This window comes from Sceloporus occidentalis, unplaced genomic scaffold (assembly GCF_023333645.1).
Source record: "Sceloporus occidentalis isolate IW3139 unplaced genomic scaffold, rSceOcc1.0.p SCAF_19, whole genome shotgun sequence".
NCBI lineage: Eukaryota > Metazoa > Chordata > Lepidosauria > Squamata > Phrynosomatidae > Sceloporus > Sceloporus occidentalis.
Genome location: NW_028316999.1, coordinates 9,088,658 through 9,106,804, shown reverse-complemented (window position 1 = coordinate 9,106,804; position 18,147 = coordinate 9,088,658). Strand labels below are relative to the sequence as shown.

Genomic DNA, 18,147 nt, shown 5'->3' with positions numbered 1-18,147 from the left:
ACCCCATCTCATGTAGAATGGGGAGTCTATAAAAAAAAATCCCAGCTCCTCTTCACTCCTTCCTCTACCCATGGTCCACTGTACTTTTAGAGGCCCATGGGGGACTGGGTATCCACTGGTCTTTGTCTGATTACGCAGTCCTGAGTCAAGTACATACCCCCTAAGTGTCCCTCTTTACGTGTTACAGTCCCCTTTTTGACTCTAAAGCTCTCAATGACCCTTTGCTTCCAAAATGTTTGGTTTAAATGAGTGTATCCTTGTGTTCTACAACCCCCAAAGACTAAACAATGTGTATAGAAACAGTAAAAATTAAAATTATGTAAATAAAAGTTTTTTTTCTAAATGCCTTACCCTACCTATGCCTTCAAACATCTCCTAAAACATAGGCCATTGAAATGTTTAGAGGTATGCAAGTGGGGTACGTCTAGCTCCAAAAGAGTTGAGAGAAATCTGTAGAAGGGCATGATGACGTAAGTGCGGTTGCCAGCAGGATGCTGTTGGATGAACGTTACTCTTTCTTGAGTGGATCAAAGCAAATATAGGAACTAGAACATGGGGGCCTATAAGTTATTCTAGTGTTCTTTTCAGATTGGCCATTGCTGAAAATTTTATTCCAACTAAATGAATACAAAACATTTTTAAAACACACAAAAGATTCAAGATAAAGCCCGTAGATGGCTCATTTCCGTAAAACCAAATAGGTGCCTGCTTGTATTGTTTTTATTGATAACTAAATACATAATACATAAGTCTAAGGTGCATCTATGGGGGCTATCCAACATGAAGCAGGATTTGGCATTTCAGCCAGACAATGTTGAAGGGTTCTTGATGAGAACTTTTCTTCTCCAGGGTTATTTAACAAGGATTTGCTCTATGGTTTGATGTACTGAAGGATCCCCCAGAGGTTTTATGTATAACCTTTACCAAGCAAACTTTCACTAGTTTACAATCTAACACCCGAACAAGTTGGTGTCAGAGTCAAGCATTTCAGTGGGGGGTAGCGAGTGTGTATGTCTTATTCTTCTGTAGGTTTAACACTTAACTCTTTCAGAGATTGTTTGGGATCTCTTTCTTTTAACTGCCAACAAACAAGTACATACGTATGACAAGGGCTCAGGTAAATCAATCTAATAACATAGCAGCTTTCATTAAGAACAAAATGTTTATCTAGATGTGGACCTTTTTTGTCAACCTACTGTGTGTGTGTGTGTGTGTGTGTGTAAAGGATGTTGGAGACAGTCCTGAGTTTGAATGTGGCATACGAAATCTGCTCAGGCTTTATTGGGACCCCTGAAGCTCGGACTCAAGAACCCTGTTGAGAGAATGTAGTCTTACTACTCTGTACTTTTTGACTCTTTCCAGAAACACACACAGATGGTGCCATTGAAGACACTTGTTGCCTAATGTGTTGTGTAAACGATGTTCTATGGTTTGCCAGAAATTGGTGTTGAGGAGGGAGCAGGTTCCTGCTGCTTGCTAAGGGAGTACTGTCTTATGGAAAAAGCACTAGCTCCACTAACCTCACTCATGTTTTTAGCCACCTTAATCACCCTACTTCACCCCATCCCGAGTCCCTTTCACACCATGCCATGCCAAGCGTTTTCTGTATATACTTAACTATATATTATGTCCTTTGCTGGGAAACACAACTGTAATTTTGTTTAAATCTGATTTCATTGTATGAATGGAGTAAGCACTGTATGTATTGCTCTAGGCTGCATCTTAAAACTCTATGACTGAGACCCACACACCAACACCGCGCACATTATGGTCATCCCAAAACCCGGCAAAGATGCGGAGGTATGCAGCAATTATCGTCCCATATCACTCATCAATACTCACCTCAAAATACTGGCCAAAGTATTATCCTCGAGGCTCAATCCCCTCCTCCCGGGCCTTATCCACAGTGACCAGGTTGGTTATGTCCCCGGCCGGGAGGCCAGAGACAATACCCTTAGGGGCCTTGACCTATTAGCGCTAGCCCAGTCACATCACACCCCTTTGCTTTTGGTCTCCATGGACGCCGAGAAGGCCTTCGATCGGGTCTCATGGGCCTTTTTGTTCAAGGTACTGGAACGGCTGGCTAGGTTCTAGGTTCTTGCTAGGTTCTAGGTTCTTGCAACTCATACGCGTCCTTTACTCTACGCCCTCCGCCCATGTTCGTGTCAATGGGACTCTCTCTGATAAAATTGCCCTGGCCAATGGCACCAGACAGGGCTCTCCCCTATGCTCTTCATCTTAATGCTGGAGCCCCTGGCCAACGCTATCCGGGCGAATCCATCCATCTGTGGCCTCTCGGTCGCTGGTGAAGAGTTTAAACTCTCCATCTACGCGGAGGACATGCTTTGCCTGGTCACTAACCCACTAACCTCCCTCTCCCATCTCACTGCTGAACTAAGTCGGTTTCAAGATCTCTCCCTGTACAAGATAAATTTGCAAAAATCTGAGATCCTGGGCTTACATGTCCCTTCCCCTATACAGATGCAGATACGTCGTACTTACCCTTTTCGGTGGGCGGTCTCCTCTTTAACTTACCTGGGGGTCCGCATCCCGGTTGACCTGTCCTCTCTAGTGGAGGTTAACTTCGTTCCGCTTCTGTCCTCCGTTACAGCTGATCTTCGGAAGTGGTCCTTCAATCCCATTTCCTGGTTCGGCAGGGTGAGCGTACTAAAGATGAATATACTCCCCCTGCCTTCTATATCTATTCCAAACCCTCCCTGTCTTTCTCTCTCACTCCCTTCTTAAACAATGGACCAGGCTTTTTACCAGGTATGTCTGGTCCAACCGCTCCCCCAGACTGGCGCATTCTTACCTGATTGGCACTAAGAACCAAGCTGGCTTGGGCCTCCCAGACATTGAGGGGTACTGGATTTCTTCCCATCTGCGCTGGGTCGTGGAATGGGTATCCTGTCCACATAAACAATGGGTCCGTATCGAGAACTCCCTTTTCTCCACCGATATCGCGACGATACCATGGCTCCCGCCAGTACACCCGCCGGTTAACCGAACCAGGGCATATGACTGTCACGGCGACGCTCCGCGTCCTTACCAGGTCCCTTGCCAGGTACCCCCTCATAAGTTGCCCGGGCCCCCTTACCCCTGTCTCCTCCAACCCCGACTTTCCTCCTGGCTTGGCCTGTGCTGACATAACGCCCCTGCTCCCGGAGGGGGAGAGGGTGCTCCGCGTTACTCACCTTTACGCGGGGGACTCTGTTCGCCCCATCTCGGACTTCGTCCCCACTACTCCTGTGCCCTTTAGGATGACTTTCCTCTATCACCAAATTCGGCACTACCTTTCATGCCTATCTCGAGCTTCTGCTGCTACCAGGCCCCTGACTCCGTTTGAACTCCTCTGTTCTGACTCCGCTAGGCGCTCACACCTCCTCTCCACCTTATACAAACTCCTTCTGGCACACCGTACCTCTAAGAAGCCCTATGTCCTTAGTTTGTGGGAGAGGGACCTGAACCGTACGTTCGAGTCCGATGAATGGGATCAGATGATCTCACTCACACACGGGGGGTTACGTCTAGTAGGCTGCAGGAATCGGCGTATAAGCTCCTCACCAGATGGTATAGGGTGCCTGCTGATCTCCATCACTTCCTCCCGGACGTACCTCCCCATTGTTGGCGTTGTGGGTCCGATGTTGGTACCTACCTGCACCTGTGATGGACTTGTCCTCTGATACAACCTCTGTGGGAGGCAGTGACCGCGGTTATACGGGCCATAGATGATCCCAGTCTCCAGGCTACTCCTGAAATGTTTTTGCTGCACCACACACCCTCCAGCATGGGCTCCTATAAGAGGTCGCTATCCATTCATTTCATTACTGCTGCCAAGGACGTTATCCCTCAGTTTTGGAAGCAACCCAAGACTCCTCCCGTATCAGTCTGGCTCCGAAAGGTCAACTTTATCTGCCAGATGGAGGATCTAGTTATGACTTCTAGGGGCCGTTATAAAAACGGCCTGAAGTGGCTTCCTTGGAGGGAGTTCCTGGCTTCCACGACTTTCCAGACTGTCCTGGGTTGCTTTATTGACGAAACCCCCGACCTGGACATGTGACGACTGGGACTCCTCCCCCGCCTCTGGCGTTATCCCACTTTTTGACCTTTGACCTTCCCATTCCTTCCCGCCTTCCTCTAGGTTACCATCTACTTGGCGAACCAACCTTCCATTTATTTCCGTGCATTGTTAGTTTTTTTTTTACCTCTGTTTTTGTTCTTTTATCTATTTTGATGTTCCTCCTATTCAGTCCTCTGTGCTGCCTCCCTAGTGGGACTTCTGTTATTGGACCTGTATGCATTGTGACTATTATTGTTGGTTGTCATTCTTAGAGGTATCTGCTGTACGATGTACGCCTATGCTGGTCACATGTGAACTGCCTTCCTTTTCTGTATACCTTGCCTGATGTATACTGTTTTGTTACAATGCCTTATGTACCTCATGATCCCTGTAATATTTCTTTCAATAAAAGGAGATTTGAAAAAAAAACAAAAAAAACCTCTATGACTGTGTTGTACTGATAATGCTATTTCTCTGAAGTGTGTTGCAGAACATTGTAAGATTTATTGGTATTGTTATTATATGGAAATAAACATGCTAAATAAAATAATTTATATTGATGCAACGTATTCAGAATGGACTTCTTGGCTTCAAATGATGCCTGTGTCCGATCAGGCCCAGACTGGCCGGTGGGCATCCTGGCTGCTCCCACATACATTCCCAGCTACTCATGTGGCAGACCCTGTTGTTTCATTTGCTTCTTCCCAGGCGATGCATGGGGGGCTCCACTCTTTACTTGAAAAGGCAGTTTTATGTGATATTGTTAAATGATATATAGGGTGGGAATTAATAGCCCTAGATGCTCCTTTCAGTAACAGGCTAAGAGCGCTACGACAACTGACTTAACACAAACACTGACTGCTTAATTACCCCTTTTATGCAAACATTCAAAAGCTTAAAGGGGTTTGTATTAGATACCTGCAAAGGTCCCACGTCAGTATAAAACTGTGAGCGAAATGTGAAAAAAATAAAAAAAATGAACATTTCTTTTTTCACGTTTTATATCATTCGTATGATACATACTTTTGAATAATTAAGATCTTTCTTTCCTGTCCCGTTTTTTCCCTTACTTTTAAGTACCACCCGCGAGGTAAAATATAACCACAAAGTCAGTAGCGTTTTAATCAACCTCCATGAGCAGAATGACATTACTTGTGCGTGATTGTTGGAATTCAAGCTATTAGCAGGAATCTTTCTTTACCGGTCTGTTCTAAACTGGCAAAATATGTTTTCTTTAGGTCTACAGGAAGGAAAGGAAATTGGTCTTATATAGTGCCATCATTTTACACACCATGCCTCAAAGAAAAGAGAGAAGCATTCAGCAGCCCGTGCGCTTGGAAATGTGGTGATAGAATAGGCTTGTTGACACCCTGTAATTTAATAAAGGGAGGTGGAAAAATAAAGAGAGGGAGATTGCTCGGAGTATCATGTTTGCTACTCTTACATACTGTACATATGTACACTGTTGAGCGTACAAAAAAAAAATTAAGTAGAAAATAAGAAATGGAGATTGTTCTTGTATTGAATGTAATTTTATTTTAGGTTGTATCTATATACTTGAGTATCTCTCTCTGTACTATTTATTTTCTGTTTTGTAGAAACAAGGTGGAATCCCACATGATATGTTAATCATGCCAGTGAAATCACACTATGATTTAAAGAAATATAGAATGTGATAGCTGCTAAGGACCATTTAGCCCATCTAGTCTCAATGAACCTCTTTTGGGGTGACATTCGCTTATCTATAACCTTCTTTTCTTTAATGTTGGCATGCATTGTTACCATTCTGTAATAACCATCCTTTAATATTAGTGTTTTTAATCAGATCTTTTTGGGGTGGATTATTGATTGGACCAAACTAGAACATTGCCCCAGGGTTTCTTGCTGTATGGGGGATCACTTGCAGTTAGTTCATCGGGGACAGTCTATGTTAATATATTGTTTGATCCATAATAGTATTAGCTTTTTAGTTTGGTGTGAAAATAAACATTTTTACATTGGAGGGGGACTATGCTGTTCCTGGGGCTGACCTGAAACACCTGTTTCTCTCATTTTACTCAAGCCATTCCATGAAGTTCCATTACTGGGAGAGATCTCAAAGGTGAAGGATACTACAGCAGTCAGCCCTGCTAATCAAACCTTTATATATTTAACTCAGCTTGGGAGCATTTATACACTTGGAATCTTAAGGTAAGTGGGGAAGTCACTCTGAATGGCAATGAGTACTGATCAGGGGTCAGCAAGGTGTCCCCCAGAGACGAATTGGACTGCCCACGGCTGGAGACGCAGGGCGGTTTGGGGAAAGCATGGATCTCCATCTAACTGACACAAAATAAAGGGAAGGTGAGGTCTGTTCTTGGAGCTCAGCACTGAAGTTGTGCACACACGATGGAGCACTGAAACAAAGGTCTGTAAAAACAGACCCCGTCCTTTGTTAAAGTTCACGGGTAAGTCAGGTTTACAGAGAAGTGGATGAAGAAAGAAGACAAAAGATCAAGAAGATTCAAGAGAAGAAGCTGAGCTGCATGGCAGGGACAAAGAAGAGGCTGGTGGAGGAAGTAAGGAGACATTAAGAGAGCATGAGAGAGTGTGAGAGAAAGTGTGAGAGGACATGAGAGAATGGAAAAAAAAAATTTAAAATTAAAATTCTTAAGAATTCAAATGCACAAGTCTACCATTTAGTGTTTTTTTCAAATAAAAAAAAATATATAGTACCCTTTGCTGAGTTCAGCAACTTTGAAAATGAACCATGTGAACCATGTTGGTAGCCTATTCATGATACTGATGCATATAGTGTCAATGTATATACTTTCTGTAAAGGAGCTTGTTGCTGAAATGGCCATGTAATAACCTTACAATTTCTTTTCTTAGGTTCCTTGTTGCATCGTGTACAGAAAAAAATATACTGGCAGTATGGAAACAGTGCCTTTTTATAGGAAAACTGAAGCCTGTGTTAATGCTTTCATTTATATTACTGAATAAGTCAGTTATTACTTATATCAGCATTGTACCTCTACAATTTTATTTTTACTAGAACTATGCTAAGTATTAGGGACAGAATGGCTTGCTGTGAATGTCAGAATACAAGAATAAAAATGGGTTTATTCAGTAAAAAATAAGTTATAGGTGCTTTAAAATAAAATCTTATCTCCCTGCATTAACTATGACTTTGGCATCAGATTACTCTTTACATTATGTATAGAGGTAGGCAAAAACGTTAGCCCACCCCTGAAACAAAGAGGGAAAAATAGCAAAATATTATATGCAGCACAAGTGTGAAACTGGTGGTATGCGCCCACTTTTGTGTTCAATGCTCATCGATTTTACTGTTGCAGGAGGTAAAAAAGAGGAGGTTTCCATAGTAACTTCAGGCCTTGTCGGTTTCGCACCAGTTTGTCTTTTTGGGATGTCATACCTGATGAACAATATAAAGCATTCCATAAATTGCTGATACTCATACCTGGGAACTTCAGGGCTCCGGCTACACGGAGCCTTCACTTGCAGGATGTGGCCAGGACTGCACACTGACGTTGGTGGGTGGTCCCGCTGGCGTCAGTGGGTGGTCCCGGTGACATTAGAGGGCGGTCCTGATGACATCGGAGACGTTTCTACTGATGTCGGGGGTGTTCCTGCTTATGTCAGTTAAAGGGAAAATGGGCGGGGAGCAGGGTGTATCAAAACCCTGCTCCCGCGACCCGGAGGATTCGGGTCTTGACTCGGAGAACCGGAGAAGCAGTGCTCACCCGGCAATCTCTGAGTTAAACCCGGAGAGTTCCCAGGTATGCTGATACTATATTAGTTAATTATGTAAAAAATGATTTCATTTACATGAAGGACAAGGATAACCTTGAATGGCACAAAGTTAATGTGCCCAGCTAAAATTCTTCTTCTGACCACATTGTAACTCACTCCATAGTGCATAACTCCTGTTGTCATTCTTTGAATTACCTTCTTCATTGTCTTCTTTCACCAGCTCTTCTTAACCATACATGATACACACACACATTTAATGATATAACTTACAAAGAAACCATTTTTTTTTACTGATCAGATATTATTTCATGTAATCTTGGGAATGGCACAAAAGCACCTTTGTAGTATTATATGCAGATATGAATAACTGGAACCAATACATAAACCAAGCATTGCATTTACAACTCTAAGTCATATACGTTTCTGTTCGTCTTTGCTGTAAAATACTTGCTTATGAATATGTGAACACCAATTACACACTGTACCTTCCAGCAAGCCTTGTATGAGAGAAGTGATGAAAAGTTATGGCAAGCCTGGTTTCCATGAAGTGATGGTATTGTGACTGAGACGCTTGTGAGAGGTTGGGTCTAAATTCATGTTTGTCTTGTGGAATTAAATATCAGCAGAACATTTCTGACTAAATAATATTTTACTGAATAAACCTCTTATTCTTTGAAAACTCAAACTGTTCCCAAGTCATTTAGAAAGGTACAACCAGTTTAAAATGTGAATTTTCTAAAGACTACTTTTCATGAAGAATGGAGCTTTTAAGTCAAGTAATAACAGTACTGTAAATTGGAATAGTTCTTGGATTAAAGGGGGTGTATACAATTATTAGAAAAAGTTTTCTACTATGACTAATATTTTTTTTTAAATGAAATAGAGTGTATTTCAAAATAAATTAAATTTATATTAATTGCAATGGAAGAGAAAGCTGCTCTACTTGGATCTTCTGCTGCCTTCATCCTTGGGTAATTATGGAAGAAGGTAAATAAGACAGTAACTCACTCTAACAGGATAGATACTTTGATACTGTGTGTCTTAAAGAGCAAACATTTGGTGCAGTTACCATAGAAACCACAATAATGGGCCTCCTGACTGGTCCAAATTTAGCGATTTGCCACAAATTGCCCATGTGTTGTCTATATGGTAAAACTATCCCTGTGTGTAAATACTTTGTGTTTGTAGCACTACAGAAATATTGACATTGCCAGGTCTCGCCAGTAAATTTTCTGTGATGTTAAGTTATTCTTTGTTACTTTTTTGGAGAGTTTTTAGGTTCTTTTATTTGGTCACTCGGTCATGGTGTAGCTTCTCACAGAAAAACACTGAATGCAAGGAACAATGCTCCACTTTTTAACTATTTTACTACCACGGTGGTATAAACATAATTTACAGATCAGTCAGCCTTTCTTTTTAGTTGTTGACTTAAAGTAGGAATTCTCATAACTCATGAACTTTGGAGGGTTCATGGTTGGCAAGAAACACATGGTGATCCCAGATGTTTCTCCTGAGATTGGTTCTTAGGCCCGCTTTGGGTTTAGTGCAGTTGATGAGACATGAACTCTTAGATACGCTGCCAACAAAGTGTTCGTTCCATAACTCCATCAGTTGACACTGGGATTCCTTATGAAATTTGTTTGCATACATTCAAAGTTTGAATATTTGTATCTTTGCATCTATCTTCATCCTCTTGATATAAAAAGTAGCAATAATGCTTGTATAGTATATGATGGGATTCAATCTTGCACAACAGAAACACAATACAGGAAAAACAAACAGAACTTTTGCTCTTTAAAAGCGAATGGTCTGAATCATGCTGGTTAACCGTTCCAGTAAATTAACAGTTACAGTAAAATATACCCATGGGCATGAAAGGAACATTAGATGCTATAGATCTTCCTCTACCATTGTGGTATCCAAGCTTAATATAGTGTTTATATGTCCTTTGATGCATATGATGGCTGCATGATCCCTTTACATTATGTGTTGTCCCACTTGCAAATCCGTGATGGATTCTGCAGAATCTCATCAAATCATTTGCCCATTTCCCCAGTACCTACTGTTCTCTATGCAGGAGACGTGTTCAAACCCCTATGCGGATGAGCGGAAAGTATTCCCAATGATTTGGGAGTTCTTTCCTGCCACTGATTGGCTGCTTCAAGCTGCCAGTCAGTGGTGAGAATCGTGTTAAGTTCATCATTTACCTCCCCCCTCCCCCACACAGTGTTTGCCTTGTATTTTCCTTTTTTTGTTTCTTCATATACCCTTCATATATGAAACATTATGTAAAACATCTATACTTGGTTTGTGATGTCAATGATTTACAAATGATATCACCATACTATATATCACTTGCCAAGGAATGCTATAATCAGAGATGTAGAGTTCTACATGAGGGTAGTTTTTTAGGTAACATTTGATATTAGGGTTTCAATAAGGCCACCATCCTTCATGATATAAAAGAAACTTCCAGCAGCAGCCAGTAAGTAATGTAAGAGTACATATATATATCATGGACAGAGTGTCTGAGTATTTTAGTGAGTCTGTGTGTCTGTGTGTTAGTGTGAATTGGGTTATTGGGAATGTCTGATTGTGTTTGTGTCTGGGCACGTTAATGTGAGTATCTGGGTGTGGGTACGTTAATGTGTGTTCAGGGGCGTACCTAGAGTATTTGGCACCTGGGGCAGATCCTGTAAGTGGCACTCCCTCAGAAAAAAAATAATGTTGGCAAGATTGTTTATTTAACACATTTTTAAACTTTATGTCTACTGGAAAAACTAGAAATGTGATAAATTAAATAAGTTTAAATAAATAACATTTACTAAACAGATACGGTACAGCAGAACACCTATCACTATATACTGAGCCAGACGTTGATGGTAGTACAGCATAACCCTTATCACTATACATTAAGCCAGACATTGATGGGGTAGGCCTTTGCCCCTAAAACAGCCTGCTTGTGCAACCACTGCCCCTGAAACAGCCTGTCTGTACCACCCTAAGTAGCCTACCTGTACCACATCTGTCTCTTTAGCAGCCTGCCTGTGCCACATCTCCCCCTAAAAAGTCTGCCTGTGCCACCTCTTCCCCTGAAACAGCCTGTGCCACATCTGCCCCCCTAAACACTCACTCACTTATTGATTCATTAATTCACCCATTCACTCTCCCACACCTCCTTACCTCTCTTGCAGATTTCACTGGTCCAGGGACCGGCTGAGCAGCACTGGGGCCACACAGGCACCTATGTGGCCTGACGGCCACCAAACATGGGCCTGCAGCTTACTGCTGTGGTGCTCAGCCGGTCCCTGGACCAGTGAAATCTGCAAGAGAGGCTCATAAGCCACCTAACACAGGCCTGCAGCTTACCGCTGTTGAGCTGTGTGAGGAAACTCTCTTTTCCCGCCCAGGTTCCTGTGTCCAGGTTCATGTGAATTTCCTCACACAGCTCAACAGCGGTAAGCTGCAGGCCTGTGTTAGGTGGCTTATGAGCCGCATAGACATCTGTTCGGCCAGCCCACGGGGCACCACCCTGATTGGCATCCGAGTGCCCACCCCCCCTTAGGTACGCTACTCTGTGTGTTAGGCAGACCAGTGGTCTCTGCCGGTTATGTTGTACCATAAGGAGTTAAAGGGCCATGCGAGTGAGCCTATTGGTCACTTGCAGGGCCTTTCAACCCCTGACAGCGAACCTACGGATTTCCACTCCCGTTATCTATGCAGCATCACAGGCGTTAATGGGAGCGGAAATTCATGCGTTTGCCGCCAGGGGTTAAAAAGGCCGCGCAAGCGAGCCTATTGGTCGCCTGCAGGGTCCTCTTCTGGCATCAACCAATTGCAGGGACCAATAGAGTCGTTTGCATGGCCCCTTAACCTCTGACAGCGAACCTACAGATTTCCATCAACCCCTGTGATGCTGTGTAGATAAGGTAGGCTAGATGGGGAAGGGATCGGGGAGATTGGTAGACGAAGACAAAGACAAACACGAAGATTACAAAAACGAATGCACAAGTCTAGTAATTATGCTGCATAAGCACGGTCTCTCCCAGGCAAGGCAGATATAATGTACAGGTTCTTTTGAAAAAGCACAAAGAAACATGCAACGTTGAAGACCGTAGAGACCGTGTATGGCCATGGAGACTTAGTGAAGCAGATGAAAGACACATCATGCTTACTTCCCTTCACAATCGGAAGATATCCAGCAGTGCCATTAACTCAGCATTGGCAGAAAACAGTGGGACACTGGTACACCCCACTACTTTCCAGAGAAATCTGGTCAGACTGCGCCAAAAAGCCATTCCTCCAAGTTCAAGCCTCTCAACTATTCACAAAAATACAGGAATTGGGGTGCAGAAAAATGGTGCTCTGAACAGATGAGTCAAAATTTGAAATATTTGGCTGTAGCAAAAGGCAGTTTGTTCGCTGAAGGACTGTAGAGTGCTAGAAGAATAAATGTTTGCAGGCAACAGGGAAGCATGGTGGAGCTTCCTTGCAAGATTGGAGCTGCTTTTCTGCAAACGGAGTTGGGGATTTGGTCAGTATTAACGGTCTCCTCAATGCTGAGAAGTAGAGGCAGATACTTATCCATCATGCAAAACTACCAAAGGAGGCATCTGATACGGTCCCCACACAGGCCCGATATCAACATTCTGAGTCTGTCTGGGATTACATGAAGAGAGAGAAGAAACTGAGGCTGCCTAAATCCACAGGAGCAGAAACACTCTTTTTCTCCAGAAGTTCTTCTGCATTATTCTGGCCCCTTGGAATACTTCTGCAAAAGGACATATAATGCTGATGACAACCATCATATTTCATTGTATTTTCTCCTCAATAAAAGTATTCTAACAAAATTAAAAATATTCTAATAATAATAACTGGCACTGATATACCTGCCATTATCACAGGCTTTCTTATAAAACATTAAAACATTTAAACTCAACTCATAGTTCACAGACAGAGAGAAGAAGGGGCAATATTTGCAAGGCTGTTGGGGTTCAATCAAAAGCCTGTGGACAAGGGGTTAGGGCAAAATAAGAAATAACTTTAGAAAGACACATAAAATGGGGCCATAAAATACAAATAATATCATTTCCCAGTGCATTGCAAGCTAGAATAAAGCAACTATGCAATAATTTTAAGTGTAACTACAGTGGGTTCCTTGTTAAATCCTGAAAGCTAATCCTTCTTGCTCCAGCTGTATACAGAGCACCGAGCATCTGAGCAGAGCCCCTGCACACAAGCATACTGTACACACACACACACACAGATGGGGCGGGGCTATGGCCAAGCTAAACACTTCTCATTGGTGAGTCGAATGCTATAAATAATTAGATAGCCCATGCAGTGCTCAGTTCATTGGGATAGCAGGGATCTAATGCCAAGTAATAAGGGATCATGAAGGGCATCTGGTAAGAATGGGGGGAAAGATCAGAACACAGCTTGTTAGCAGGGGGCATGTTAAGGTCAGTGTCCTTACCTAGTAGCCACCTGTACAGTGAAGAAAAGGAAGCAGCACATTGATGAGTGCTGGGGGGCTGCAGGGATGTAATACCCCCTCCCATAGATAAACATACTAAACAGGCTTTGTTTTCCACAGGAAAGCCCCATTTGCCTTGTGTGTGGCCAGCTTACTGGGAACATTGGTGTCATCTACCATAGAACATTACACAAGTAAGTGACATCTCTGGATCTGTCCATATGTGTGTGTTTGTGTCATCTGTGTCTCTGTGTTTGTATACTTAAGACTCCTCATGTGCACCAATTACTTTTCATAGGTAGTTTATTATGCATAAATGTGTATATACATATATAGATATAATGAGATTTTATATATATATATATATATAATGAACTTTGATTTATTTATATATATATATATATCTATATATCTATATCTATATCTATATATATATATATATATATATATATAGATATATATATCTATATATATATATATATACATAATCAATAACCCTTAGGTGTTGATGAGTACAGGGTAGTGTATATAGATATGGAGAGTTTGATGCTACAATGTCTATATTATTTCATTAATATGGATGTTGGTCTGACCTTTCCATGTACAGAGGGTGTCAGACTGAGCGGCATTGGGTATCGTTGCACACAATGAACAGCCTTTGTGAAACTTTGTATTCTTTGTTCCACTTTGCATAGTTTGAGTCCTTCCATTTACTGTAACATTGTATATATACACAAGGTGAGTTATCAGCCCCATCCAGCTGCAGCCTCATGAATTAGCCTTTGATCTTCTGTGGTTGGGTTGTGGCCAAGTGGTAGTTTGGGGTTTAATGGCAAGTACAGTGCATGTTACATACAGGCTCAGAGGTGTTTTTGCATTGCTAATGTTGTTTAAAGGAAAAGCCTCTGCAGACATGGTCACTGCACAGAAAGGGCTCTCTGTGTGAGAGTGGGTGCTCTGCCCAAAGCCCACATCCAAGCCCCTTTACTTCCAAAACCAGACCTGACTAACATTTTCCAAACGTATCTCCGGGTTATATTGAATTCATTTGTAAAGAAAAAAAACCTGTTTATTTTTCCTGCTCACAGGGACTGCTTTCAGAAAGTCAGACCACTGAGTGTTTAGATTAAGGTGGTCGTTTATTTGATCCCCCCTCTCTACTTCTTGCAAATGCCATGAAACCACAACCTCCCTGCTGTGAGACCTCAATCCCCACAAGTCAAAGGCAGGCTCCAAGGATGGAGGCTCAATAGCGACACCTTGCCCCTCAGCATTACATGGTGATCTAACCTCATTTGATCAATTGAACATACTTGTTCTGCTAAGAAGTATTACCTATACAAGTTGTCACAATTTGACATAACCTGTATCACTTGGGGTTTTTAGTAGGACTTAGGTCTCTTCATTGTGCAGAATTAAAAGCATTTAATCGCACAATGTAAAATACATTTCCAAGGCACTTACTCGCCATGTATACTTTGCAATTTTTTGTGGTTTATATATATATATATCTATCTATATCTATCTATCTATCTATCTATCTATCTATCTATCTATCTATCTATCTATAGATAGATAGATAGATAGATAGATATATCTATATATAGATATATATATATAATCAGCTATGACTGATATTTAAAGGAATATACAATGGCTCCTTCATATTTACTAGCCATGTAGCATACATGTATCTCAAACACATTTCACTTGTTTGATCCCTCCACAGTTAGGGCATTACTCCAGGATTGCTATGCATTGCAGATTATAAATATGGCTCATTGGGGTGGAGAATTAAAAGGGTACCAGACACTAATGATAAGTCCAATACTGCCCTGGACCTATAGTGTGAATAAATTGAATTGCCAGAGTTTATCCATGTGTTACAGATGTGGCAGTTATTTATTTATGACATAAAGATCTGATTCTTTTTTTATATATAAATTCTACTTTTTGTCTACTAAACTGTAGCATTCTCACACCTGTGACATCACCCCCAATTTGCATCTTCTCAAAGTCTGTTTGCAGCTGTTTACCAAAGCAATCATACAAACTGAATCAAATGACTAAAAAACACTATGGTATACCATATATTCATCTTTTTTTGCTCATAGGGTTCCCCTTTAATCTCAAATTCAACCATGTGCAACATAAATGCCCACCAATTGATAATGGACAAGATGACCTTCCAGGTGAGTGGACTTCTTGACAACCAAACATAGTTTAGTATAGAGGAACTCCTTAAAGCTTCTTGCTCAGATTCTTTATAAAATCTTTTATAAGCAAGATTATTACTGTTATCAATATTTATCGTTATTATTTATTTTTTACTGTCACAATTGTCTATTGGATGACTGGTTGATTACAAGCTGTTTTACAGCTTTTGCAGAAATGTTTATTTCTCTGTGATATATTGATACTAAGGTAGACCTTTTGATCAGTTTATGTTTTCCTTTTCTAGGGTTTGACTTGATCTCCAAGTTTCAGGTTGACAGAGCGGCCTCTGTTGGAGCCATTAAGTCAGTGGTAGGCACTTCGCCATACCAAGTGGCATATCAGCTGGGTACAAATGTAGACTTCAGGATTTTGACAAGGTAAAGTATATACCAATGGAAGCACTACCACTAAATCTTCCTTGTTTTATAATTATCCCTGTCTGTTATATTACATATTAGATCTGAATTGTTTATGGTATGATTTCAAGTGTAAGGGCAGATATATTGTGACGTGCTTAATTTGTTGAGTAAAATCCCACTAGGATACATATTATTGTATTAATAATAATAGGGGGCAACACATTTTCATTTTGGGAAGCCTCAAATATTGTTGCTTGCTAAGGCACAGTCTCTTCGTAGTGCTTAGTAATGGTCTTAGAGTAAAGCAAATCAGACTATTTATGGTATATTATTATAATTTTTTTTTTTTTTAAAAAACAAGCTTTTTAATCTAATGCATTTAGCCAATTTAGGGACTGTTTCCAATTATTGTCTTTTACTGCCACCAAGTGGCTGCTAGTGGTAGGTACAGGTGCTGTTTACATTTAGTGGTGCTGAACACGCAAACACAGAAGGTATCCTATTCAAGACAATTTGGACATTTTTAGTTATATTTGTTTGAATAATGATTGTATACACCATTGATTATGTTATGTAGAAAATTACATAGTGAAGAATACACTAGCGTTAATCTTTTTACAAAGGAGCATGTATTCTGATATCTCATGTGCACAGAATTTTGAATTCTGCATATATTATATTCAATGTCAAAGAGAAACATTCCAACAAAACACTTGAACTGAATATCACAAATTGTGATAGTGCTACACTTTTGCAGTGCCGTGAAATGATAAACATATTGTGGAAAAGATCATACAAACGAGGGACTATTTCAGCCCTATAGCATGGTATTATGTCCAAGATATAAACTGGGCAATAAACAATAAAGGTTTCAATTACTAGGTAAATGTATCCAAGTGGTGGGGCTCCCACATGTGGCCTTATGTACTTATGGCTTTAGAAAATGTGAGGATATCCTAGCCTGTAAAGTCAGTTCCATTTTCAGAGGGCATTCGGAATAGACTTGACAATAATCACTCAAAATAACTTTATTATAGTAACTCAATAAAAATGACATTCAGATGTTGTCAGTTGTTGATTGTGTGCACTTCTAAATGTTCTTCTATTTCTGTGTCTTCTAAATCAGTGGAAGCAGTAGCAGATTATCCATTAGGCACACTAGTCATATGCCTATGGGTCCCAGAGCTCCGGGGGTCCTTTAGTGCTAATGGATAATCTGCCAGCACGTCACCATTGGCTGCATTGTAGTGGCTGTAATGCACAGGCTACTTTAGTCAGGGGGCAGGTGTTCAATGGTTCCACTTTATATGACCTTCTATTACAAATTTGGTCCCAAAGGGTCTGATTCTAGCACCATGGATAAGGTTGCAAAACTTCTAAAGCTGTTAAAGAGTAGGCAATGGGAAGGTCATTCTGGGAGATATCATCCTCTCCGCAGAACAGGAGAAAAAAATCTTAAAAACTTCTGTACAACATAACATATGGCCATTTTTTGTATTATCCTCCATTGATTTTTGTCAAGCCCCTTTAGTAATTTATATTCATAATACTGGAAACGTTAAAATATGTCATTCATGATATTTTCTGGGTATTCAGCAAACTTCTTTTTTGTAATAATTGGCGTCACAGTTTGCGGACAGCAGATTAACCAACGAAAGACAAGTTGCACCTGCATTAAAATTGTTGAACAATGTTAAGGAAACCTGTATTAAAGTTTTCTGGCTCCCTGTAGGTACATCTACGCAGGTGGATTGCCAGAAGAATACTCCTTCATGTTCACCTTCCGGATGAATGATAGCACGCGAAACAAATACTGGAGCATCTGGCAAATTGTGGACACGGATGGCAAGCAGGAGGCTGCCATCAACTTCAATGGCCCCAAAAAGGCTCTGGAATTCATCTATAAAGCTGCGAACGGGCAAGTACACACGATCACCTTCAGCCACCTCCCATTCCTATTTGATACCAAGTTTCACAAGGTCCTCTTCAGTGTGGAGAAGACCAGACTCACCCTTTATATTGATTGCATCAAAGTGGACACATTTGATCTGGTTCCAAGAGGCAAGATCAGCCTGGATGGATATACCATACTAGGGAAACTGAAAAATAACCATGAGATTTCAGTGCCTGTAAGTATACAGTTTTCTTGTTATTTTTTTAGTATAGCCTCAAACAGTGACAGTAAATGCAAGCAATGCTTTATAACCTATTGAATACAATGCACATCCCGTTTCATTGAATAACTAAAGAATATCCATTATATATATATTTGCTGGAGTTTT

The 18,147-nt window shown here is 41.1% G+C and overlaps 1 protein-coding gene across 1 annotated transcript in view; it reads left to right on the top strand.

Annotated features, from left to right (window-relative positions):
- The window catches only part of LOC149302375 (uncharacterized), a 96,174-nt gene that overhangs the window by 30,778 nt on the left and 47,249 nt on the right, over positions 1-18,147 (top strand). The window contains exons 2-4 of the mRNA XM_089482448.1: positions 15,404-15,481; positions 15,751-15,883; positions 17,598-17,994. Coding sequence (XP_089338574.1) covers positions 15,404-15,481; positions 15,751-15,883; positions 17,598-17,994 — 608 coding nt within the window. The remainder of the gene's footprint in view (positions 1-15,403; positions 15,482-15,750; positions 15,884-17,597; positions 17,995-18,147) is intronic.